The sequence below is a fragment of the Balaenoptera borealis genome (assembly GCF_965194805.1).
Source record: "Balaenoptera borealis genome assembly, chromosome: 4".
Classification (NCBI taxonomy): Eukaryota; Metazoa; Chordata; class Mammalia; order Artiodactyla; family Balaenopteridae; genus Balaenoptera; species Balaenoptera borealis.
This window is the reverse complement of record NC_138861.1, coordinates 87,785,708-87,812,274: the sequence shown is the minus strand read 5'-3', so window position 1 is coordinate 87,812,274 and position 26,567 is coordinate 87,785,708. Positions and strand designations below refer to the sequence as shown.

At 41.2% G+C, this 26,567-nt stretch overlaps 1 protein-coding gene across 3 annotated transcripts in view; it reads left to right on the top strand.

The window, feature by feature from the left end:
- Positions 1–1,694: 1,694 nt before the first annotated feature.
- PGM2 (phosphoglucomutase 2) overlaps positions 1,695–26,567 on the top strand; it is a 36,894-nt gene continuing 12,021 nt past the window's right edge. The window contains exons 1-13 of one of the 3 annotated variants that reach the window (XM_082390568.1): positions 1,696–1,867; positions 3,728–3,813; positions 5,645–5,812; positions 10,409–10,515; positions 14,301–14,385; positions 16,060–16,143; positions 16,260–16,453; positions 18,898–19,087; positions 20,586–20,683; positions 22,136–22,316; positions 22,407–22,500; positions 23,991–24,120; positions 24,855–25,044. In XM_082390568.1, the coding sequence (XP_082246694.1) occupies positions 1,858–1,867; positions 3,728–3,813; positions 5,645–5,812; positions 10,409–10,515; positions 14,301–14,385; positions 16,060–16,143; positions 16,260–16,453; positions 18,898–19,087; positions 20,586–20,683; positions 22,136–22,316; positions 22,407–22,500; positions 23,991–24,120; positions 24,855–25,044 (1,617 nt within the window). In that variant the 5' untranslated portion in view covers positions 1,696–1,857. Of the gene's footprint in view, positions 1,868–3,727; positions 3,814–5,644; positions 5,813–10,408; positions 10,516–14,300; positions 14,386–16,059; positions 16,144–16,259; positions 16,454–18,897; positions 19,088–20,585; positions 20,684–22,135; positions 22,317–22,406; positions 22,501–23,990; positions 24,121–24,854; positions 25,045–26,567 lie in introns of all 3 variants that reach the window. The other 2 variants (XM_082390567.1, XM_082390566.1) reach the window with 2 other exon arrangements.

Below are 26,567 nucleotides of genomic sequence, written 5' to 3'. Positions count from 1 at the left end.
TTGGTTTCTTCTTAAAACTGAAAGAGAATAAATAAATAAATACGAAAAAGAAAGAAATAGAATACAAAGAAAATGCACAATTCATAGGTGCACCCCAGTGAATTATTACAAAGTGAACACACCTGAGCAACTACTGCCCAGGTCAAGAAATAGGACAGGCCCAGCATCCCAGAAGGCACCTTCTTTCTGCCCAAAGTAACCACTCTCCTGATGCCCATAGATTAGTTTTGCCTCCTTTAAAAGTTTTAAATCTTAAGACTTCAAACATAATTTTAAATTTACCCTTTAGCGTGTACAGTTCTATGAGGCTTGATAAATGTGTATTGTGTTTATCATAACCTCAGCCAAGATACAGAACAGTTCCATCATTCCCCAAATTCCCTTGTGCCCTTTGTAGGCAACCCTTCTCTCCATCCACAGTTCTTAGAAACCATTGATCTGCTTTCTTTCCCTATATTTTTACCTATTCTAGAATTTCATAGATATGGAATGAGCCAATATTTCGCTCATTCAACATAATGTTTGTGAGGCTCATCTACAATGTGTACAATAGTTCATTTTCACATCTGTATGAATACACCACAATTTTTCTATATCACTGTATGAATATAATATAATGTATTTATCCACTGTATTGCTGATGGACATTTGGGTTGTTTCCAGTTTGGGGCTATTACAAATAATGCTGCTAGAGACATTCTTACGCATACCTTTTCATGCTCACTGCATGCATCTCCTTTATGGCTTAGTGGTCCTAAGGTCATGAAGATGAACTCTTTAGTTTCTAGAAGTTTCATTGCACCTTTCACACTTATCTACAATTAGCCTGGAATGCATATTTATATGAGGTGTGATGTGAGGTAGGGGCTCAAGTTTCTTTTTTCTTCTTCTTACATAGATATCCAGTTGACCTAGCACCATTAATTGAAAGTAAGTCCTTTCCCCTCGCTCTGCGGCGCCACCTCTGAAATAAATGAACTGTCCATACACGTGTAGATTTGTTTCTGGACTCTCCATTCTGTTTCACCATCTATTTGTCTTAATCCTCCCACTTTTTCTTCTTTTTCAAGATTTTTCTCGGTTATTCTTTTTTTTTTAATTAATTAATTTATTTATTTATTTATGGCTGTGTTGGGTCTTCGTTTCTGTGCGAGGGCTTTCTCTAGTTGTGGCAAGTGGGGGCCACTGTTCATCGCGGTGCGCGGGCCTCTCACTATCGCGGCCTCTCTTGTTGCGGAGCACAGGCTCCAGACGCGCAGGCTCAGTAGTTGTGGCTCACGGGCCTAGTTGCTCCGCGGCATGTGGGATCTTCCCAGACCAGGGCTCGAACCCGTGTCCCCTGCGTTGGCAGGCAGATTCTCAACCACTGCGCCACCAGGGAAGCCCTCTCGGTTATTCTTGACTCTCAGAATTTCTACATAACTTTTAGGCTCCTTTCTGGGCTTACGCGTGCTTGTATCCCAGCTCCTGACCCGGTGCCTGGCGCACAGTAGGAACTGAATGAATAGCTGTTGTATGAATGGGGGTGACCTCGGGATCTTTCAGCACGCCCACTTCCACCCCTCGCTTCTATCCCGCTGCCCCCAGAGGCGCAACTGTACACTGCAAGGAGGCTGCCCCCGGCGGAGCACGTCATTTTCCTCCCGGACGCGGGTGGCTCCCGAGCCGGTTCTCCCAGCCCCTGCCCGCCCCCGCCCCGCCCCTCCCCGCCCCTGCCCGCCCCGCCGGAAGGGCGATCTCGCCACCTCTTGAACTTGGTGGTGGCAGCGCAGGGATGGCGGCGGGGACGGGGGCTCCGGGAGGCGGCGGCCCCGGCATGGACGCCCGGCTGGACCAGGAGACGGCCCAGTGGCTGCGATGGGACAAGGTGAAGGGCGCCGGGGGGCCGGGAGTGCCCGGAGGAGGTGCAGGACCCCCTGCCCGCTCCCCGGGCGCCGCGCCGCCTTTCCTGCGGCGAGTGCAGGTGCAGGCGCTTCCTTCCTTCCCTCCCTTCCGCCCCGCGGGGCCGCGCTGGTCCCGCCGGAAGACCGAGAAGGAGGACGCGGCGGCGGCCAGGCCTCGTCGGTGTGGCTGGTTTGTGGCACATTTGAACTTTGTCCGGGAAAGGTTGTCCCGGGACAAAATCAGCCATCCGGCGGACGGGGACTGCAGGTTGGGGAGCGGGGCAGCGAGCGGGATTGGTCTGAATGCGGCGGGCCTCAGGGGTCTTGTCTAATTGAGGCGAGCGCGCGTTCCTGCCACTCAGACCGCGGGCTCGCCCTCTGCAGTCCGCCGTGCATCCCCCACCGACCCCTATTTGTTCCCGCCTGTTCCTCAAACTCCCGGGAACTTGGCAGAGCAGCCTTCCCAGGCGCTGGGTTGCAAACGTGGATCCTTTCGGTTGGACCCGCTTGGCTTCAGGCCAGTTTTTCTCAGGTCTCAGACTTTGCTGAGAAGAAGGGGGAACCCCTTGAACACAGCACCCTAGCTTTTCACTCTCTTAGGTGTTGGAGCAAACAGAAGCAGGGACCGAGCTCCGGACATCACTCCCTGTCTCCTTTCTAACCTGAGTCTCTCGTTTCCTACTTGTTACGTCGTGCACGCTGTTTGTATTCCCGGAAAGTTCCTCTCAGCTCTCTTCTGCTGAACTTGTTTCTCATGTCGTTACTTATGTTTCAGGCCTGAACTTAAATGTGGCTTATGTAGAGAGGGCTTCCCTGGCTTCCAAGGGTAAATTATTTCTCTCTAATACTCTCTCTAAACAGACTGTTCTTTTCCCTCATAGCTCTTAGCGATTGGCCGAAAACAAAAACACTTGCTTGTGGGTTTATTTGTTACTGGGCCCCAGCAAATCGTATAGTCGGTGCTGCTCACTCATTCACGAACTTCCATGGTCCATAGTCCTGCACAGTGCACTACTGTGCACTGAAATAGTAGAGACCTGAAATATTTGAGTCAGTGAGGAAGATTTCAAGCCCTTTCTGCAGGGGCCAGGACTTCCTCTTCACCCTCGGGCCCCCACTTCACATGAAATGCCAGCACATCCTGTTTCTGGATGCTATTGGCAACTCCTTGGGTGGTTTTTCTTTGTAATTCTTGTGAATTCTTTAGCCGAGGAAAAGGTCTCCATTTCTGATAACTCACTAACTGGCAGTGAGTAGAAATCTTTTGAAGCCATAGTTGGTAATGAATTAGTTTCATAAAACTTTCCCTTTGAAGAAATAAAAACCCAATTTCCACAAAATGTTGTATCTTTGTATACAGAGAGAGTGCCTCACTGGATAGAGGTGAGGGGGTGTTGTCCTTTTCATCTTTTTGCTACCACTCCTCTTGTTCTTTCCTCTCTTAATTTCTCCTTTGGCTTGAGACAGGCACCCAGAGGGAACTTCCCGCCAGCTAAAAGCATTGCAGCCCTGTGGTCTGATTGCCCCAAGGGTGGCGGGGCACCAGCAGGTACCCTCTGAGCATTTCCACTGTGCCTCCATCCCTGTTCCTCTGGTTGCTGACAAATGTGTCACTGCCACGTATGACTCTGATCTCTGCTGACCTCTTGATTTTTTTATTCTTATCTTTCTGCCTCCTTTGGTTTCTCTCAAGGTATTCGGTCTTTTATAGATATCAAAGGCCAATTAGGATTTTCCAAATCTACACTGTGAATGAAAGAATCACCGGATATTGGGTGTGACCTTGAAGTCTCTGTTTTCTCATTTACTCAGCAATTATTTATTGAACCTCTTTTACATTGCAGATCTGAGCCCTAACTTGCAGGCATCTAACAATCTGATAGGTCAGATTGTGCTCTGTGGTCAGTGGCTATTGCTTTTAACCAAAAAGGTGGGCTTTTACTTGTTTCCTCTTGAATCTGGAACAATCTGAAAATGTGGGCTTAATTCCAAAAGGCGGCATTTTATTGCAGTAGCATTTCAAAGTTTCATTATGTGGCCATATTTTGCCTGCATGGTCATCCACTGCGGTGATTACTGTAAGATAGAATATAAAGTACTTACTCTTTGTTACCCTGAATTCTTAATTTGAAAGTTTGACATGGAATTAATGTAATTGTCATTTTTCTCCATGCTTAACATTTTCTGCAACTATTGCTCAAAAAAAGGGCAATTTAAAATGACTTAAATGATTCATGTGAGTGTCTGTTTGAAGCAGTTAATGTAATATGAAAGGTACTAAGTTAATGCTTACACATAACAGTTTAAGCAGGACACTTAATCTCTGAGGCTTCCCCATCTATAAAATGGGGTTTTTGTTACTTGCCTGCCTCTTATAGTCATTGCAAGATTCAAATTTGACCAGGTATGTGAAAGTATTGTACAACTTATAAAACATTACCAAAGTAAGGTTTTGATTTAAATTATAGACGCTATCACTTTAGGAAAATTTGAAGACATTAGGGAAGAAAATGAACATTTGATTATTACTAGGTGCCAGATAGAAAAAGGTGTTTTACATTAATTTAATGTAAACTACCTCAAAACCACCTTGTAAGGAAGGTTATAGATTGTTCCCATTTTAGAGATGAGGAAACTGAGAATTCAAAAAGCTAAATAATCTGCCCAACAGTATAGAGTTGGTGAGTGGTGGTGTTGCTGGGATTCCATTCTGAGTGTTAGATCCCAAAACCTGTATGTTCATTCCATTTCTCCAAAAGTGCTTACCTTTGTAGGAAAGAAAATAATACTTACATTATAAAGGAAAAACTATTTCCTTTTACTCACAATACTTCTGATACCAAATGTGTGAGTTTTTCACACTGTGCTAGTTTCCATTTCTCTGTGGACACCAACTGAGTGTCCAACAGTTTAACTCAGTACAGAGTTAGCACAGACCCTCCAGCTTCAGGGCTCAGTCCCACAATATTGTCCCCACTTCAGATACCCGCAAAAGTCCCAGGTTGTCACCTCTACTTCTGACCAACCAGTGATAAACCAGAGGTCTCGTGACCCCCTTCTTGGGTTTGGTAATTGGAGGACAGCTCACAGAACTCAGGAAGGCACTTTACTTACTATTACCAATTTTATTATGAAGGACACAACTCAAGAACAGCCAGCTGGAAGAGATCCATAGGGCAAAGTATAGTGGGAAGGAGTGCAGAGCTTCAGTGCCACTACATAGGCATGATTGATTAAATGATTGGTGATTGAACTTAATCTCCAGCACCTCCCCTTCTTGGAAGTCAGCGGGTGGGGCTGAAAGTTCCAACCATCTAATCACTTGGTTGGTTCCCAAGAGTCACCTCATTAGGATAAACTCAGGTATGGATGAAAGGGGTTTGTTATGAATAACAAAAGATGCTCCTTTCATCCTAATCATTCAGGAAATTTCAAGGGTTTTATGACCTCTTTGCCAGGAACTAGGAACAAAAACTAAATATATATTTCTTATTATATCACAATATCATGCATTATAATTTTTAAAAGACCAACTTCATATTTCAAATTTTAAAAGCATCAGAAAATTGAAAAGCCTATACTTGTATATGTATGCATATATATATATGCTTTCCAAATACATACACATACATATATTATAATATATATATATATTTTTCTCTCCTGTAGGTTAGAATTATCGTGAGGTATTTTTTATATTTCTGATTTTTCATTATGTTATTCACCTGGCTATACCTGGTATGTACATTTCTGTTTTGCAGAATCCTTTAACTTTGGAGTCAGTGAAACAAGTAATTGCAGAAGGTAATAAAGAAGAACTACAAAAATGTTTTGGGGCTCGAATGGAGTTTGGGACAGCTGGCCTCCGAGGTGCTATGGGAGCAGGAATTTCTCGTATGAATGACTTGACCATCATCCAGACTACACAGGTGCCACATTTTTATATTTCTTAGTTATTCTTAACATAGTCCCAGTGCTAAAAGATAAACTGAAGCATATTAAAAAGTTTAAGAGTTTATTTGAGCAAAAATCTATTTGAATCAGGCAATTCCAAACTGGTCAGGAGCTGCTGGGGAGAAAAAATTTTTCCTCTACGCTTACAGATTCTTTGGCTGGTCTATTAATTAAAGTGGCATAAGACAGATTAACAGGAGAAAACAAATTTAATTACATACGTATGGGAGCCCCATAAAGACAATGAGACCCAAGGGCAGGTTTAGCAGTTGAGGCTTCAAAGTGGGGAATGACAATAGAAGGACTTTTCAAATATATATATATATTTATATATACAGACATATATGCACATATGTGTGTGTATATATATGTTTTTTTTTTAATTATTATTATTTTTAAATTTTATTTATTTATTTATTTATTTATTTATTTATGGCTGTGTTGGGTCTTCGTTTCTGTGCGAGGGCTCTCTCTAGTTGTGGCAAGTGGGGGCCACTCTTCATCGCGGTGCGCGGGCCTCTCACTATCGCGGCCTCTCTTGTTGTGGAGCACAGGCTCCAGACGCGCAGGCTCAGTAGTTGTGGCTCACGGGCCTAGTTGCTCCGCGGCACGTGGGATCTTCCCAGACCTGGGCTCGAACCCGTGTCCCCTGCACTGGCAGGCAGATTCTCAACCACTGCGCCACCAGGGAAGCCCTATATATGTTTTTATAGCTATATTTTTCACAGCGCAGTAGAAGAGCAGATGTTTGCTAGTTAATGTTTGCCTGCCATCCAGATAGCTCTTTCGGATTAAAAGTTATCTCTGATAATAGTTATCTTTTGGACTTCCCTGGTGGTGCAGTGGTTAAGAATCAGCCTGCCAATGCAGGGGACACAGATTCGATCCCTGGCCCGGGAATATCCCACATGCCACAGAGCAGCCAAGCCCGTGCACTGCAACTACTGAGCCTGTACTCTAGAGCCCGTGAGCCACAACTACTGAGCCTTCATGCCACAACTACTGAAGCCCACATGCCCTAGAACCTGCACGCTGCTACTGAAGCTTGTGTGCTCTAGGGCCCGTGTGCCACAACTACTGAGCCTGCGTGCTGCAACTACTGAAGCCCACATGCCTAGAGCCTGTGCTCTGCAACAAGAGGAGCCACCACAGTGAGAAGCCCGCACACCGCAGAGAAGAGTAGCCCCTGCTCGCCACAACTAGAGAAAGCCCATGCGCAGCAATGAAGACCCAACGCAGCCAAAACTAAAAATAAAATAAAAAAAAAAAAGTTCCCTTTCTGGATCAGGCTCCATATCTAAATTCTTCTAGGTAGTTAAGGAAGAGGTGAAAGTTTTTCTTCAGCCTGCTGGGTCTTGATTGCCTTCATTTCAAAATGATCCACATGCCAGAGTGACATGTTTTGGGGTCACATATTCTGCTCCCCCTCAGAGCGCTCCACTAACAAGAACTAGGGGAAAGACTAATAGAGAAGAGGCAGAAGCAAAGCAAGGAAATTAATAGATTGGCTATAGCTCAAGCGGGTGCCATATTTGGGAAAGCCTTGCTGGCTGTTTGTGATTGGCTGTCCTTAAGTTGCGATTTCTTAACCTTGGGGTTTTTACAGGGTTAGGTTTTGGCTTGCTGAGTAGGCTCCTAAGGCATTAAAACCATCTCAGTCCAATGGCCTCCTTGTTTAATTAATTTAACTCCAGGCTCCTTTTGTATTTGACAGACCTAATTTGTTTCAATTATGGATGAGTCTTGTGGGTTTGCCTAGGCACAGGGAATCACACGTTTACTCCATAAAGTTAAGCTTGCACAGTCAGCTGAAGCAGTACCTTTTCAAACTCATGCAGCAATTCATTCATTCGTTCATTTATTCATTCAACAGAGATTTATTGGGTGCCAGGCATCAGGGATATAATAATGACTGAAACAGACAGATTTCCTCATGGAGCTTTCATTCCGGTGCCAATCCACTAACTAAGCTGACCGACTCCTGTGTTCTTATAATGTTATGGTTGTGCAGATGCAAGCATTGAAAAGCTTTTCTAACTGCCAGAATAACCAAGAGTTATTCGTTCTATTTAGTTTTAATTTACACCATAGGTGGAAATTATTGCTGAGTTCCCTTGCCTTCATTTGTGAATTTTACTCTTAGAGTCCAGACCCAACTTTTAGGAATAAAGATGAAGCCTTTGATAAAACAGCTGATGCTGAGTGTCGAGAGTTCTGTTTATGAGGGAAATGAAGTGGAACAGATTGTTCTGTTTCTTCAACTGCTTAGACTTGTTAAAATTGAAGGTCACTTTAATTCCTGGAAATAATACATTGGGAAAATTGACTACTGGTGATTACGTGTACCTTACATGTACCTCCCAACATAAAGGCAGAGTTGGGCATGTTCTGACAAAATTCTAAGACGGAACTCTTGCATAAGGGTACAGAGTTGCCACGGGAACACATTACTGTTAAGCAGTAGGGCTCCCTAGATCTTTCTGGAGGGAAGGCTTGGAATAAAGTGAGCCTGGGAATCCTGTTCTAGTTTATGGATAACATGGGATCATGTTGATGGATAAGGTCGCCCTCTGCTCTGGTCACTAGAGCATACAACAAATCACCCAAAACATAGTAGTCTTAAACAACAACCACATTTATTTTGCTCACAGATCTGTAATGTGGGTGGAGCTCAGTGGGGACACCTCACCTCTGCTGCATTTGGCATCATGTGGGCCAGCTTGGAGCCTGGAGTCATCTGAAAACTCCGTACTTGCTGGTCTCTGGTGGGAACTCTCATCCTATTGGTGCCCCCAAATTCATCTGGTTGTATTTAAGAAGTAGATGCATGTGAGTCAAGAACGACCCACTAGGAAACAGGATAGAGACTAGAAGGAAATTTTTGTACTGTTTGCCTCATTGACAGAGGTTATAGTTTCCTTTTAGGTTACTTAACTGAGCCATTACACATCAGTGATAGAGAACTCATTGTCTTCTGAATTAGCCATTCTGTCTTTGGATCGTTCTCATTAAAGAATGGTTTCTTTATTTTGAGCCAAATCTATCTTTCTGTAGCTTTTACATATTGGTCATAGTTTGACCTTTTGAAGGTATATAAAGTTTGTTTCTTACACTCTATGATCATATTTCCATCCCTCAGTGAGTCTCTTCTCAGGAAAAAGCATGCCCCCTTCCCTTAGCCATGCTCTCAGGTCCTCAGCCTCAGCAGGCCCCAGAGTTTTTTAGAGCAGTTTGGAGATGATAGGGACTTTAGACTAAGGCTGAATGGTTTTTTGCCCCCCTTGAACACTGGGGCCACACACAGGGGTCGACCTGGGCCAGGGAGAGAGTGCTGTCACTGTTGTAAGCCTTAGAGTGTGAGCCTCTGTGTACCCTCAGGGGACCCCACAGAACCAGTACACATGTGTTCTTATTACCTCGTATCCCTCAACCTCAGAAGATATGCCCAATGCAGTATTTTTGCACAAGAAAAACTGGAGGCTTTCTAAATTGGCATCACTCTGGCAACGAAGCTGTGAAGTATTGCCCTACCAAAAATAAGAGTTACAATTAACTTTTTATAAGACTTCCTTCAATCAAAGTGAAATAAGTAGTATGAACCATCATTATAATCCAATCAACCAGAGTTCTTTTTGTTCTGTAATAAAACCTATTTTGTCCAGTAATCTAAACCTCTTGAATTCAAAGTTCACTGTTTTCTAATCTTCCATATTTCAGACTGATGTGATGTTATTGCACCCACAAAGATGCAGGAATTGTGTGTTCCACCATTTCTAGGCAGGTGGGAATAGCCCAAACTCTGCACAATTTTAATTTGTATAATGGTGGACTGATAGAGCCTCCTTAAGACCTACCTGCTTGAAAACAATATCACAAGCAGAACAAGTTTAGATCAGTTAACTGTGGAAATCTTAACTGTCGAATTTCTTTTACCTACTGATGTACAGGGCAGGTGGAAATGTCTGAAACACCTCCCTGTCCTCAGACATTTTAGGCTAGTGTAAAATGAATACAGGCTTTGAAGAAAAATGACAGTAAAAATAATGCTCATAACAGCAAACACATAGTGCTTCCTTGGTGTCGGATTCTCAGCACTTGGCATGTTTTAACTCATTTAGCCCTCATACAGCCCTTTGAAGTAGGTACTATTGTTATTCCCATTTTACAGAAGAGGAAACTGAGGCACTGAGAGATTAAGGAACTTGTCATTTGCTCGTAGGTGGGGGTAGAGTACAAGCCCACAGAGTCTGTGTGCTTTTAACCCAGCACTGAACCACCTCTAACCAGACCCAGGCACAAATCTAGGCTCTGCTATTCGTGTACCTGAAACTGGGCAAGTCACCGAGCCTCTCTGAGTTCTAGCTTTTCCATCTGTAAAATGGGGTTTCTTGGCCAAGTTGATCTGGGATTAGTGATAATAAATACTAAGTGTCTAACATATTACCTGACACATACAGATAGAAAATAAATACAGCTGTTATTTTCCTATTGTTCAGTATATATATAATATATATATAGTGTGTGTGTTAAAACATATAGTATACTCTTTGAATCCATGGGGTATTTTTTAGGGATTTTGTAGATACCTGGAAAAACAATTCAGTGACCTTAAGCAAAGAGGTGTTGTGATCAGCTGTGATGCTCGAGCCCATCCAGCAAGTGGAGGCAGCAGCAGAAGGTATGTAAAGATATTTCGGAAACTATTTTTTTGTAGTGTATTTTGTAGTTTTAGGTGTAATCACCATTTCAATATGTTGACTTTAGATATGTTTGTCAGCTACATTGCTTAACTATAAAACTGATGGGTAGATTCTTTTGCAACTTTTAAGAATTCTGGTTTTATGTTTGGGTTAAGAAGATAAAATTATTTAGACAATTTAGAACTTATTACCTATCTAAGGTAATTTTTTTTTTTTTTAAAATTATTATTTATTTATTTATTATTTATGGCTGTGTTGGGTCTTCGTTTCTGTGCGAGGGCTTTCTCCAGTTGCGGCAAGCGGGGGCCACTCTTCATCGCGGTGCGTGGGCCTCTCACTATCGCGGCCTTTCGTTGCGGAGCACAGGCTCCAGACGCACAGGCTCAGTAGTTGTGGCTCACGGGCCTAGTTGCTCCGCGGCATGTGGGATCTCCCCAGACCAGGGCTCGAACCCGTGTCCCCTGCATTGGCAGGCAGATTCTCAACCACTGCGCCACCAGGGAAGCCCCTAAGGTAATTTTTTTAACTGGCAATATTATTTCTCCCTCTCACTTTCTTCCTTTTATGTAAATTTTTTTTCTTCCACTATTTATAAGCCTCATGAGCTCCTTCCCATTCTTAAATGCCCATTGCAAGCTGCATTCTTGTAACATTCCCAAACCAATGAGACTGTCTTATGTAGCTGTAGGCAGATGATGATGGTGATGGTGGTGATGGCGGTGGTGGTGGTGGTGGTGGTGATAGAATCATTTGAGTGCTGAATGTGAGTTAGGCACCTAAGTATTCACTCATTTAGCCCTCACCAAACCTGTAAAGTATGTACTTTTATCTCTTTGCTCTAATATCATAAAGTGAGAGAAGGCAACACAATTTTAAACATAAAGAGGCTGACACCAGGGGTCAGCAAACTGTTTCTCTAAAGGGCAAATAGTAAATATCTTACACATTGTGGGCTGCACAGTCTCTGTCACAACCACTCAGCTCTGCCATGTAGCATAAAAACAGCCATGAACAATTCATGACTGAATGGGCATGGCAGTGTTCCAGTAAAACTTTATTTACAAAATGGGCTGGAGTTTGCCAATCACTGCTCTTAATCACGTTATATGACCCTCTTTTTTTCTTGAACACTTCCTCTATTATGTTGACTTTTTTTTAATCTTTCCAGATTATAAATATTAGTAGTTTCTTAGATTGGAAGAACATGCCAATGTTTAATATTAGTGAAAAGTCTCATAACTTTACAGTGCTGAATAAATTCATAGAGTCCTAATCTTTGCTTCTCAGTAGCTTCTAGTCTAAGAGAGAAACATTAATGGGAACAAATGTGTGGCTGTGAGGAAGGGAGCATGGCCAGGGCAAAATACCAGATGACATCAGCTCCTAGGTTGAACTCAGGGTGATATAAAATATTGGGTCTTCAGCTGCAGGCTCAAAAATGTGATTTTTGTCAATAAAGCAAGAGAGAAGCTGTATCTCTCAAGGACTGATGCTTATGAACTACATTCACAAGAGAGTAATGTAGTGTAAACCTCAGAATATCAGTTTGTCAATTTCAGTTAGTGGATTTACAGTGAGAATTACATCATAAGCATGCTTTACCAGCAGGTCAGACCCTCCGGTCAAAGCATGCACAGTGAATATATGTGGCTAACTGCCTGTTTAGCTTCTCAGATTTCTTCTCCTTAGACTGACTACCCTGCTTCAGGTTGACACATCTTTCATATATGTTAACATTGTCAATTAAGGTGCAGCTGTTTCTTGCTCTGGCCTTGGGGCCATATCAGTTCCTTAAAGTGACCGATGTTACTGATTCTATTTTTTTATGGTTCCAGTCTCAGAGTTTGATAGAATGGAATGGAGTGGAGCTCAGAGTCGCTGTCTATCACCGACAGCAAGCAAGATATTTAGAGGTTGTAACAATTACTAACCAGTGTATGGTAAAACACTCATGATGAGGAAATGGACATTTTCTTTTTCTTTTTTTTTTAACTTATTTATTTTATTTATTTATTTTTGGCTGCGGTGGGTCTTCGTTGCTGCGCACAGGCTTTCTCTAGTTGTGGCGAGTGGGGGCTACTCTTCATTGCGGTGTGCGGGCTTCTTATTACAGTGGCTTCTCTTGTTGCAGAGCACGGGCTCTAGGCACGCGGGCTTCCGTAGTTGTGGCTCGCGGGCTCTAGAGTGCAGGCTCAGTAGTTGTGGCGCACGGGCTTAGTTGCTCTGTGGCATGTGGGATCTTCCCGGACCAGGGCTCGAACCCGTGTCCCCTGCATTGGCAGGCGGATTCTTAACCACTTGTGCCACCAGGGAAGCCCAACGTTTTCTTAAAGAGTCGGAAACTATTGCAGTCTCAGAATTTTACCTAAGGAAATGTTGATTAGTTCTTTAATCTTCCAGTTTTAAATATCTGTTGGGGAACATAAGCAATAACTGTTAAGTATATGCAGAGAACACACTGAATCTTTTTTCTTGCACATTTGTAACTTAATTCATATATATCATGTATATATCGTAGGTATGTTGAGTGTCTCCTTTGCCAGCTTTAAGAAAGTGCCTTTAAAGTCAGCCTGAACACATGCTACACATTTCATGAGGGTAAAAGTGACTTCAGTACCTTCTAGTGAATACAGTGTGGATTTAATTCAGGTTTTTAGTTAAGTTGTTTTTGCTAAATTTCGTTATTTTTATGACTTTCCCCTATGTAGAGGTATTTTTTTTAATTGTCAAAATCATTTTCGTATTACTATTGATCCTAGGAATTTTAACGCTTGAGTTGTTAAAGATCTCATCTTTTTGCCCCAGCCAGCTCCCGAAATAGTGTTCCATGAAGTTAGTGCTCAAGAACTATTTGGGAGAATGATCAAATATTTTGTTTGTTTAGTCCTGTAATAGTGTGGTGGTGTTCATTGGAAGTAAATTGCTCAGTTATTGTGATGAAGTACTTTACTCCATGCATGAAGAAAGACCCAGTGCCATGTTCTATGTCCTGCCCAAAGCCAGGTGCTGTGGAAATTGAGAAATATGTCAAAGTGTCAAAGATTTAAGTCTTCTTCTAAGGGCTGAATGGAGCCAAGATGTATATATGTCATATATATGTCCTATGCATATATGTGTTACACGTGTATCACATACACACACACACCAATGTGCCGTATGTTTTGTAGAGGACAACATCGAATCAAATACGAGTCTTCAGGGCATATACTGGATAGTGACAGCTTTAGACTCGGGTTTCTCTGTCCCTGCACTGTTGCCAAGTGACTTGGTACTGGGCCAGATAACTCTTTGTTGTGGGCACTGCCCTGTGCATTGTGGGATGATTAACAGCATACCTGGCCTCCGTCCACTAGCTGCCACTAGCGCTGTACCCTGGTGACAACCAAAAATGTCTCCAGACGATTCAATTGTCCCATGGGGACAGCATCGCCCTCCGCTGAGACCCCCTGAGATGGAGGAGAGCTGAGAGACTTGGGTGCAGCCCTGGGTCAGCTGCTGAGTGGCTCGTGGACATGGGACAAGTCATATGTCCTTTCTTGGCTTTAGTCCCATTTCTGTAAAACAAAGGGGTGGAGTGAGATGACTCCTAAGGTTCCTCCAGCCTTAATGTTCTCTGCCAGCAGAAGTATAATAAACGTTTTCTTCGATCTGGCTGCCATTCTCAGTCTAAAGAAATGGTTGCACCTTAATTTCCTTCTTTATTGTCACCCACAGTCCTGATGGCTCTACTTTCCTTTTCTCCCCCATCGCTCTGCATTTCCAGATTCGCCCGACTTGCTGCAACTACGTTTATCAGCCAGGGGATTCCTGTGTACCTCTTTTCTGATATAACCCCAACCCCCTTTGTGGTAAGTAACTCTTTCCTCTTGTAATTTCCTATCATGGAATCAGAGATGGGACATGGCTGAGTTTCACAGTCTTCAGTGCTCTTGGGATTCAGGTGTTTGAAAGATAGAAGGGCTCCTTGCCTTTTATCAGGAATTCTCCCTCCTCTCCAGGAATGTTCCTCCCACATCCTAGTAATATTCTCTGGTATTCAACTTTTGATTCATCAGAATTGATTTTTTTTTAATGCAATTTTTCTTTTACTTGCATTTGAAGGATATTTTAGCTAGGTAGCAAAATGTCTTTTGTTTGTTTGTCTGTCTGTTTGCTTTTTAATTTGGTTTGTATTCTTTTTTCCCAGCTATCCCAATTAGGAAACTTCTTGGGTCTAAATCTGAATTCAACTCAAACCATGTCTTATCATGAAAATTTTTGACAAGTTGGTGCACCAACTTTTTATATAAATGTTTCGTTCTAAATCCTATTCATGGCCAGTATAAGAAGCATACTTGGCATGTTTTAGTAAGATTTTTATCAAATTCTTATTGTGGCAGAATCTAAAGAAAAGGACAATAGGGACTGTGACAGCTGTTGCTTTTAAGTAGATAGAACTGTTAAAGAGTGGAGCCAGATGCTAAGCATAAATGTTTTTAGATACTAAACCAAAAACATGGTTTGAATGCAGTTAGTTCCATCAAGTAGAAATGAGAGTGTGTAAATAAAAAAGTAAGCTCCACTAGCTTTGTGTTTACTGTCTCTAGTGCACTGACAGGTAGGTGTAGCGCCTCCTAGATTGTAAATATCCCAGTAGGCACTCAATGTCACATCCAGATGTGGTTCAAATTTTATTGTTTGATGGAAAAATTGCAATGTGTTCAAGCATCATTGGTCTTCTGTACTATGTAAGTGTTGATAGCTATTACTTTTATATCAGACATGAATTAAATGAGTGTCTCATGGTCATTTGCCCAAGTGGTGGAGTGATTCTCCCTTTTTCTTTGCTCCAGGAAACCTGGGGACTGTGAGATAACTCCTAGGGGGGGACAAGTGACCACAGTGATTCTTGGTGGGAGGGTGGAAGCGAATGGGCAGGTAGAATCTCAGGATGCCTGTGTAGAGTAAATCTCATGTGCAGCCACGGGGCGCATAAGCCTACCCTCTCCCCACTTGGGGAAGTAGTCTTGTAAAGATGGGAGCTAAGTAGAGATGTAAGAGAGGGATAATCAGACCCGGAGTGGGAGATAAATGACAAGCTGTGAGAGCTCTCTCCATTTCTCCCACATTTTCCTCAACCTTTTCCTTAAAAGCAAATCAGGGGAAGAAGAGCAGAGGAAGCAGCTGGAGGGAATAAACTGAATCCATAAGCTGCTGTCCCAAGCAGAAGGCTTAAAAGAATGTGCAGTGGAGAATCAGACCATCATATTGTGTGGAGAGCTTTCTAGCTCTACCAAGGAGAAGACAGAATAAGAAGACACCTAGGAAAATACTCACCTTTCTTATTTTAATTTTGAGCAGTGAGTTAGTTCTAAAGGTAGTCAGAGTGTACTGCTTGGATGTGGCACAAAAATATTGTATGACACAATATGATGTTTATATATGCTGTTTATTAAAAGGGAACATGGTACAATATATGATAGACCTTTTAAGTATATCTAATTTTTTGTTTAAAACTGTTCTCCTTTCCTACTGTATTACAGCCCTACACAGTATCACATTTGAAACTTTGTGCTGGAATCATGATAACTGCCTCTCACAATCCAAAGCAGGATAATGGTTACAAGGTATTTTTATTTTTCTCTCCACACTTATGTCCTTCTGTATGAATCCTGTGCCTTTATGGTTTGGGAGCACAGGGAATGAACTGTAAACCATCTGGATATGTTCCTGCATTCTCCAGGTCTATTGGGATAACGGGGCTCAGATCATCTCTCCTCATGATAAAGGGATTTCCCAGGCTGTTGAAGAAAATCTAGAGCCATGGCCTCAAGCTTGGGACGATTCTGTAATCAATGGCAGTCCACTCTTTCATGACCCAAGTGCTTCCATCAATAAGGACTACTTTGAAGACCTTAAAAAATACTGTTTTCACAGGTAAATGGATTTAGCCAAATTCTGTTTTCATTAAATTTTCTCCTCAGTTGGTACATATACTGTAGCTGCATCTGACTTTAGAGGCTATAGATGAGGGGCTGGCAGCTTTTCTTAGAAAGATAGATAGCAAATATTTTGGGCTTTGTGAGCCACTGTGTTAACAACTACCCAACTCTGCTGTTGTAGGAAAGCAGCCATAGATCATACAGAAATGAACGCATGCAAACATAGCTGTGTTCCAAAAAATGTTATTTACAAAAGTGGGTGGCTGGCCCACAGGCCACGGCTGCTAACCTCTGTTGTGGATTCATGTATATGTATATGTGTATATACATATATATGCATATATTTGTGTGTGTGTGTGTGTGTGCACAAGTGTATTCATAAGATACATTGCAGGCATCAGAATTATATATGCATTTACAAAGTTGATAACGGTTAACAAATTGCTCTCCAGAAGTGTTACACTAGCTGAGATTCCCACCAACAGTATGTGATAATAGTATATGATCCACACATTCTTACCTATACTAAGTATTAAATTTCTCCTCTTTCCCAGTTTGCTGCATGAAGGTAATACCTAACTTTATTTGCATTCTTTAATTATGAATATTTTTAGTATTTATTTAACCTATATTTTTCTGTGTATTTGTTCCTCTTTTGCATTTGTAAAACCTCTTTGCTTGTACAGAAAACTAAACTTCGTTTATTTCAAATATTGTTTTCCCTTCTGTTGTTACCTTTGGACTTTTTCATTGAAACTTTTAATTTCTGATTCCTGGGTTTTGTGTCACTATAGATAGATTTCACTATACCAAGATTATTTTTTAAAAAAAGCACAACTCTTGTTTTGCTTTGGCTTTCATGTCTACATTTTGCAATGTTTAAATCTTTTGAGTTGTTGGTGATTTTTAATTTTGTATGAAGCATGAAGTAGGAAAGCAGATTAGGTTCTTTCTAAAAAGTTGCAATTGTAACAACATATTAAACTAAAGAATCTCTTTTTCTTTGACTGATTGGAAATATCACCTTTAATCTAACAATTTCTAACATGATATATGAGTGCTTATTATGTATCAGATAACTGCTACAGTCCCTTCACTTGTACTAATTAATTTAATCTCATTTTAATCATCACAGTAATGCTGAGGGTAGGTTCTAGTGTATTGCCATCTTATAGATGAGAAAACTGTGACACAGAGAGGTTAAGAAGATAACCAATAGTCACACAGCTTATAAGTGGCAGAGCTCCAAGATTTAAATTTAGAGTCTGTCTCTAAATCATGTTAACCACTAAGCCTTACTACTTCTCATATATATTTCCCATTTCAAATTGGATCAACTTCTGGACTCTATTCTGTTCCTTTAATCTGCCTTTATATATCTAGGCCTAAACTGTTCTAATCGTGATAGCTTTATAATTCACTTTAATATCTAAGAGATTTTTTCCAGATTTGTTCTCACTAATCTTGCATATTTATTTTTCTAGATGCATTTTATTTTCAAGGGTATGTTTGTTTTAAACTACTACTGTCTAAGGAAGACCTTGTTCATTTATTCATTGCCAAAAGAAGTGGGCAGTAACCTAAGAATCTAGCAGTCAGATCACTGGAATTTTTTAACATCTTGTGTTTACCTTTCTATAACTTCTGCTGTTAATTTTTTTTCTTTTTTTTTAAGGTATGTTAATATTTTATTCATCTTCAAATTGGTTATAAATCATGCATCCTTGTCCAACACCTCCTATGGCTATGGTGTTGCTGCCCTTTCCCCTACAGATTAAGGCTTTTGTCCTATAGGGGTGATGGGGGAGAAACATCTGGGTGGAGTTTTGTGTCCCTCCCATGGTGGTGGATGTTCACTTCCCCGAAGACTGGATCACAAGAGATGCTTTCTTAAGGATTCTCCCCAAGCTTGGGGTCTGGAGAGAAATCTGCTGTTAATTTTGATGTTCATTTTTATTCTACATTAAGTCCCTAGATCAGGGCACTTTGCCAAACAGGATTGTTACTTGACAAAGAAAATGTTTTATTTTTTATGCATCCACGTATGGGATGTTCCATCACATTGTGTTAAAAGGGACACTTTGAAACGTGTGAAGCTAGTAAAGAGTATTTACTGGCACTGCCATGGGTGGGTACTGCCACTGGGCCAGCTGTGAAAGCTGTAGCATGAAATAAAATCCAAAAGTAAGTAAATTTGTGGAAAATAACTACAGAGTAAAATTTTAAACTTGAATGTGTTGGGGGAGGGTGTATGTTTGAAAGAGAGTGAATAAGTTTTCTTTTTTTAATGGAATTAGAAAGATACTCAGTTGTCTTATACATTCTTATTACTTTGATACCTTACATCCTTAGGAATCTGGTTCCTTGATATTTTGCAGTCCTTCCAGTTTTGAGAGCCATATTTGCATATTTTATCATTCTCCATGTGTCTGTTTCTAGGGCTGTGAACAGGGAGACCAAGGTGAAGTTTGTGCACACCTCCGTCCATGGCGTGGGTCACAGTTTCGTGCAGTCGGCTTTCAAGGCTTTTGACCTTGTTCCTCCCGAGGCTGTTCCCGAACAGAAGGATCCCGATCCTGAGTTCCCAACAGTGAAATACCCAAATCCTGAAGAGGGAAAAGGGGTCTTGGTAACCTGATTTTTTTTTTAATTATAAAATTTACCTTGAATATAATTCAAAACTATTACTATTGAGTAAAATGTTTTTATGCATTTTCATTGTGCTGAACAAAAAAGTAATTTCATCATTGGAAATATTTATATTTATTAGTCATCCATTTCTTAAATTCTTTTTTTTTTTTTTTTTTTAATTTTATTTTTGGCTGCAGTAGGTTTTCGTTGCTACGCGAGGGCTTTCTCCAGTTGCGGCGAGCGGGAGCTACTCTTTGTTGCAGTGCAGGGGTTTCTCACTGCGGTGGCTTCTTGTGTTGTGGAGCACAGGCTCTAGGCACGTGGACTCAGTAGTTGTGGCTCATGGGCTCTAGAGCACAGGCTCAGTAGTTGTGGTGCATGGGCTTAGTTGCTCCACGGCATGTGGGATCTTCCCAGATCAGGGCTCGAACCCGTGTCCCCTGCATTGGCAGGTGGATTCTTAACCACTGCGCCATCAGGGAAGCCCAGTCATCCATTTCTTAAAGGAACTTTCAAATCAGATGTCTTAGCATCAGGATGTGAGAGCTGAAATTGCTCGCAAACTTAAAACGATGCTTTACATTCAGTTTAATCAATTTAATTTTAAGTTAATTTACTGTTCTTCTTAATGCCAAAAAGAAACAGTAATAGAATGGAGATTTATCACGTGATTTTTATTCCTCAATTGATATTTTTCTGATACGAAGAAGTGCCATTTAAATTATGGTTCCTTTTAGTCTTTTTAAAGGTTCGGGTAACAATGATATCCAGAGAGTCGGTTTATTTTGGTTTGTCTGTTAGGTTGATCACAGACCCAGGCCTGGAAATACCAGTCCAGCCACACACACTGTCAGATGTGGGGTGAATCCCATGGGTACATGTGGGTCATGTGTTGATGCTCTCATTATCTGACCTTTGACTCAAGAAGTAATATGTGACCAGCCAAGACCAGCTCCAGAAATAAAATTCAGCCCTGGTTTGGGGAAAGACCTCTTTTAGTTCTTAAAGAACTGAACATTTTTAAAGACTGGAATGTGCTCAACTCTTTTTTCTTTTATTTTTAAGCATTTTTTTAAAATTTATTTTATTTATTTATTTATTTGGCTGCGTTGGGTCTTTGTTGCTGCGCGCGGGCTTTCTCTAGTTGTGGTGAGTGGGGGCTACTCTTGGTTGCGGTATGTGGGCTTCTCATTGTGGTGGCTTCTCTTGTCGCAGAGCACAGGCTCTAGGCACGCGGGCTTCAGTAGTTGTGGCACGCAGGCTCAGTAGTTGTGGCACACAGGCTCAGTAGTTGTGGCTCACGGGCTCTAGAGCGCAGGCTCAGTAGTTGTGGCGCACGGGCTTAGTTGCTCCGCGGCACGTGGGATCTTCCCGGACCAGGGCTTGAACCTGTGTACCCTGCATTGGCAGGCGGATTCTTAACCAGTGCACCACCAGAGAAGCCCTGTGCTCAATTCTTGATTGGAATGACCTTTTCTCTTCTTATTCTTTTTCAGACTTTGTCTTTTGCTTTGGCTGACAAAACCACGGCCAAAATCGTTTTAGCAAACGACCCAGATGCTGACAGACTTGCTGTAGCAGAAAAGCAAGACAGGTACAATTAATTGTGATTACCTACATAATGGAAAATATAAAAGGTGACATCTTTGGCAGTAAAATGTTTCTGGAGAGACCAGACCTATTTGGAAATATTTCCCATTCATTTTGCAAATGATCATCTCGCTGAACCTCAATCAGATCCTCTAACAGAGAGCAAGTACTGATCCGGGGGCCACACGATCAGCAAGCACATTGCAGAGTAAACCAGCCCAGTATGTATTTAGAATTGAAATTACTATTTGTTATCGTCCCCTGTTTTATCATTGCTTTTATTATAATTAATGACTCAGTGCCTAATGAGGGCAGAGTACTTTGTTGCTGCCTTTACAGTTCAGCATTTGGCAAAAGGTTTGATGAGGAGCTGGACCTTCAAAGCGATGTTGAATTCAGGTTGAACAGACCAGGGAAGATGCCTGTGGGGCGCTGACGATGCTTAAGACAAGTGCGACTGTAGAGTTTGTATAGAGCAGTGGTAGGTAAGGGGGGGAAATTGAAAGCAGTTTTGGGTGTCAAACAGCCTATGTGATGTTTGGGAGATGGTGGGGTGCTGTCAAAGTGTTAGGATTTTCAATGATAACAAAACAGATTCAATTCTATATCAGGTTTTAGAAATTTAAGCTAAGGTGCTACATGCTGAAGTGTGAGGTGTACTTGTAGCCACCTACAGACAGGAACATAAGCTGCAAGCCTGTTCTCTGGTGTCCTGACTGTGTGAATACCGCGCTGGATCTTAAGGAATGCTAAGCAGTCTCTCTCTCAGAATCAGCAAAGCTGAGCGGAAAATTGAGATATGCAAACTGTTATACTTGGGGGGCATCTTTTTTTTTAATATAAATTTATTTTTTTATTTTTGGCTGCATTGGGTCTTCGTTGCTGCGCGTGGGCCTTTCTCTAGTTGCTGAGAGCGGGGGCTACTCTTTGTTGCAGCGCGTGGTCTTCTCATTGCGGTGCCTTCTCTTGTTGTGGAGCACAGGCTCAGTAGTTGTGGCGCACAGGCTTAGTTGCTCCGTGGCATGTGGGATCTTCCCAGACCAGGTCTTGAACCCATGTCCCCTGCATTGGCAGGTGGATTCTTAACCACTGCAACATCAGGGAAGTCCTTGGGGGGCATCTTGACAGCATGTTTCTGTTATGTTTAAAACCAAAGCCTTTGCCGAAGACTGAGATAAAAGCATTTCTGTGTCATCGCTGATGTACTTATTTTATACGCTCTTCAAAGACAGGGTGTTTGTCTAGGCGAACAGGCTGAGACACGGTAGCTGCTCGGATGTTTGTGCAGTGGCAGTCGCGCTTCTGGCCTATTATTTAAACAAGAATAACAAGAACAGTCCTGCAGAGGCTACTTTCAGCCTGGTTTGGCTTAATTGTTCTGTCCTTCATTGTTACTTACACAATTAAGTGATCTCTCTTGAGATCACTGCTGTGCATAAGTTGTTTTTTCTTTCAGTGGTGAATGGAGAGTGTTTTCAGGCAACGAGTTGGGGGCCCTCTTGGGCTGGTGGCTCTTTACTTCTTGGAAAGAAAAGAACCAAGATCACAGCGCCCTCAAAGACACATATATGTTGTCCAGCACCGTCTCCTCCAAAATCCTGCAGGCCATTGCCTTAAAGGAGGGCTTTCACTTCGAGGTAAGGTGTTTGTGAGACTTGCTCTTTTCTCTTTCTTTTGCTCTGTAGAAGGTCTAAGGCATTTCTTTCTCTCTTGGATTATCCTTTTAGGAAACATTAACTGGCTTTAAGTGGATGGGAAACCGAGCCAAACAGCTAATAGACCAGGGGAAAAATGTCTTATTTGCTTTTGAAGAAGCTATTGGTAAGAGTTGATCATGATGATCCTGGGATCAGTTAATTTATAGAATGCAAATAAATGGGCAAAGATGTGGATTTGGATTTGGGTTCAAAAGATTAACTGTGAAACAGGAACACACAGTTTGTTTTTCTTCTGTGATGCTCAGCAAATGCTGAACTGTCCTACCCCAAAGTTGGCATCACAGATTTTTTTAGCTGAAAAGAATATCTCACAAATAACCAAGCCATTCATGTCAGGAAGTGAATCCTTTGCCCAGATAATTGTAAACAGTGATGTTCTGTACACGGCTGTAGTAGCTGCAGAATCCTCCTATTTGGGGAGTTATGATATTTCCTCACTATGGTATTGATATCCAGGCCAAATATAGTTCACTCCCCCTCATAGAGTGCTCTGCAGAGATCTGTCCGGAAGAAAGGACAAGGCATGGTTGTGGGACTTTCATCAGAGTGACTGTCACCTGAAAGAACCAGCCAGGATGATGGAAAAACACTTGTCTTAAATGATCACTATCAATGAGCAAGAAAGGAGAGCTAGCAATAGAAACGTGAAATGCAGATGTTCGGGCTGGGGCTGTTTTAGCTCTTTGTTTAATAAAAGTTATTGTACATCATACTCATTATATAATACATACTCTTCCGGTTCATACGTTCCCTGCAACATAGACACAGGGTCATCATTGAACTAATTCATTGAATGAAGTGTGTAAGAGCTCAACTTTTGCTCTTTTGCTCTCAGAACTGCAATCCTGGCCTTCCTATAGCTTTTTATTTAAAAAAAAAAAAGATTTTCTTATATTTGTTTATCAGATATTTATTGCGTATCAGTTGCACACTGACTGAAAGAAATGGATGACACTGACCTTAGCCTACAGCCGTTTATATGGATCTGGTTAGAAACCACACAGAAGAGTATAGGCTAGGTGTCAAGATGAATCATTTAACTCGTAAGAAATATGGGGATTCGGAGAAGACAGAATAAGCATTGACTAGAACAATTGGAAACAGTTTTGTGTGAGCTAGAGGGATTTGGTCTACATCTGGAAAATGAGTACAATTTGTCTAGGAGGCAGACTCTCCTTACAGGTTATTCAACAAATACTTTCTCTTTTTTTCTTTTCTTTTTTTAAATTAAAGCATGGTTGAATTACAATATTATGTTAATTTCATGTGTACAACATAGTGATTCAATGTTTTTATAGATTATACTCCAGTTACAGTTATTATAAAGTATCGGCTACACTCCCTGTGTTGTGCAATACATCCTTGTATCTTAGTTATTTTATATATAGTAGTTTGTACCGCAGCAAATACTTCTTGAAGGCCTGCTATGTGCTAGGCACTGGCCTAGATTCTTAAATGTAATGGTGGTGAATGAGAAGCATTTACATACTGACAACCTCTTATGCAGTAGGCAGGGAGCATATAGATGTGTGCACACACAGTGTGTAAAGGGACCTACTCCTCAGGGTGTGTGTATGACACGTGTTTCTGCAGGATATATGTGCTGCCCTTTCGTTCTGGACAAAGATGGAGTCAGTGCCGCCGTCATAAGTGCAGAGTTGGCCAGCTTTCTAGCAACCAAGAATTTGTCTTTGTCTCAGCAGCTAAAGGCCATCTATGTTGAGTAAGTTTCTATTGACTCTGTTAAATTGAAGTAATTTTTCTTTCGTTTCAGTTGTGCAACACAATGATTCAATGTATATCTATATTGTGAAATGATCACAATAAATACAGTTAACATGTTATCCCCACATGTAGTAATATTTTTTAATGTTTTACTCTGTTCTTATGCATGAGATACTAATATTCTTTCTGATGTCCTTACTTTGGTTATGAATTCTATTGCCTATAAAAACTAAATAAGGGATCACCTTTTCCTTTTGATATTTAACTACTTAATAGTAATTACCATTCATGATGACATTGATTCTTAACAAATGAGAACATTAGTTGCAGAAATGGCTAAGGGAAGAATGTGATTTTTAAGTGTCCAATGTCAAAAAAGACTGTGTTCACAAAACATCTGTTTAGTCTTTAAAGCAATTATTCACCACTGCCTTTGTAGTGCAAAAGCAGCCAGACACAATACATAAGGTAATGGGCATGGCGTGGCTACGTTCCAATAGAGAAACTTTTACTTAGAAATTCAGGCTGAGGGCCACAGAGCAGTTCAGCGATCGCTGGGGTAGATTGTTGGACCTCTTTTATAATGTTGGACTTCTTTTTTAATGCTGAATTATTCCTTTGAAATTAGTCGTGGTTATTTGTTTTAGAATATACTGGTTGATACATGTTCAGTGTACACTGTGCAGAATTATTTGTTCCTCATTTTGCATGTAATTGTGTTTGTATTGATAGGTACGGCTACCATATCACCAAAGCTTCGTATTTCATCTGCCACGATCAAGGCACTATTAAAAAATTATTTGAAAACCTTAGAAACTACGATGGGAAGAATAATTACCCAAAAACTTGTGGCAAATTTGAAATTTCTGGCATTAGGGACCTTACAACTGGCTATGATGATAGCCAACCCGATAAAAAAGCTGTAAGTAATGTCTTTTATCAATTAAACTCGCCTCTATTTACTTTTTGACTATACTTTGAATAGCTCAGCTTAATCATATAATTAATTGAAGCTGATTTTAGGCATTATTATAAATAAGCTATCAAAATATATAGATAGTTAAAAATCATGAGCTGAAACTAAAGGGGTTCTCACTAGTCATGTAAGCCAATGCCATGGTTTAATACAGCAGGAAATCGATACAGTCTTCCCTCATCATCTGAGGGATTCACATCCGCGGATACCGAGGGTCGATTGTACTACACTATTTTATCTAATGGACTTGAGCATCCATGAATTTTGGTGTCTGTGGGGGGGGCTCCTGGAACCAATCCTCCACGGGTACCGAGGGACAACTGTACTCGGAAGTGTAAGACCTGCCTGTGGTCACACAGCTAATTGGTGACGCTCGGGATAGAATCTGGGTCTTCTGATTCCAAACCCAGCTTTTCCTCTCTTTCAGCAGTTGAACTTGAAAAAGCATCAGAATCACCTGGTGGCCAGGTTAAAACACTGAGTGCTGCAGCCCACCCCTTATTTGCCTTTCTAATAAGTTCCCTGCTGATGCTAATGCTACTGGTCCAACTTTGAGAACCACTGCTTGCTTCCTCCTTAGTTTTACCCTGTTCTCTGAATATATAGGAGTTGTTAGCTGTAAAGCATGAGTTTGCATTCTTCCTACCATGTAGATTCCCCCACTGGAGTCAAAAGAAGGCTCAAATGTGGCAGAAGAGTATTGCTAACTATGGCAGGGGGGTAGAGGAAGGAGAGTAAGAATATCCTTATGAGATACTGGACATTTGCCTTTTTTTTTTTTTTTTGAATTTTTGAATTTTATTTATTTTTTTATACAGCAGGTTCTTATTAGTTATACCTTTTATACATATTAGTGTATATATGTCAATCCCAATCTCCCAATTCATCACATGGACATTTGCTTTGATATTCACCTTTTTACATTTTTTAATTTACATCTGCACACAATATGTTTTTAAAGGCAAATAGTATTAAAAGTGTTATGATTAAACATGGCAGTTCCAACTCCTGCCGTCTCACTTCCATGTGCCAAGACAACCACCTTCCCTCTTAGTTGTTTCTCCTGGTATTTACCACCAGATTTCTAAACAATGTGCCCATGTGGTGATACTATGACTTATCAGTGTTAGACTTTATTAATTTTCTATTATGGAGATAGGGATTTAGTTCTTACACTTCCAGCATTCACGACTCTTCTCCCCTGTCCTCACAGTACATTTATACCACAACTCTTGGTGACATCAGATTCCATGTTTGTATTGTTATGACTGGTAACTATTGTTTTTTGCTTAGCTGAGTAGTGTACTATGATTAGGTTCCCCTTACTTTGTATAGAGAATTACTTTTCCTGTAATTAATAGCTGCTTTGTGCTTTCATTTGTGTGGATTTCTATGTAACCCTCACCAGTTCTTCCCACATCCTTCAAATACCTCTCAGTAGGGTTTTCAACCTGGACTGTTGGTTCCAT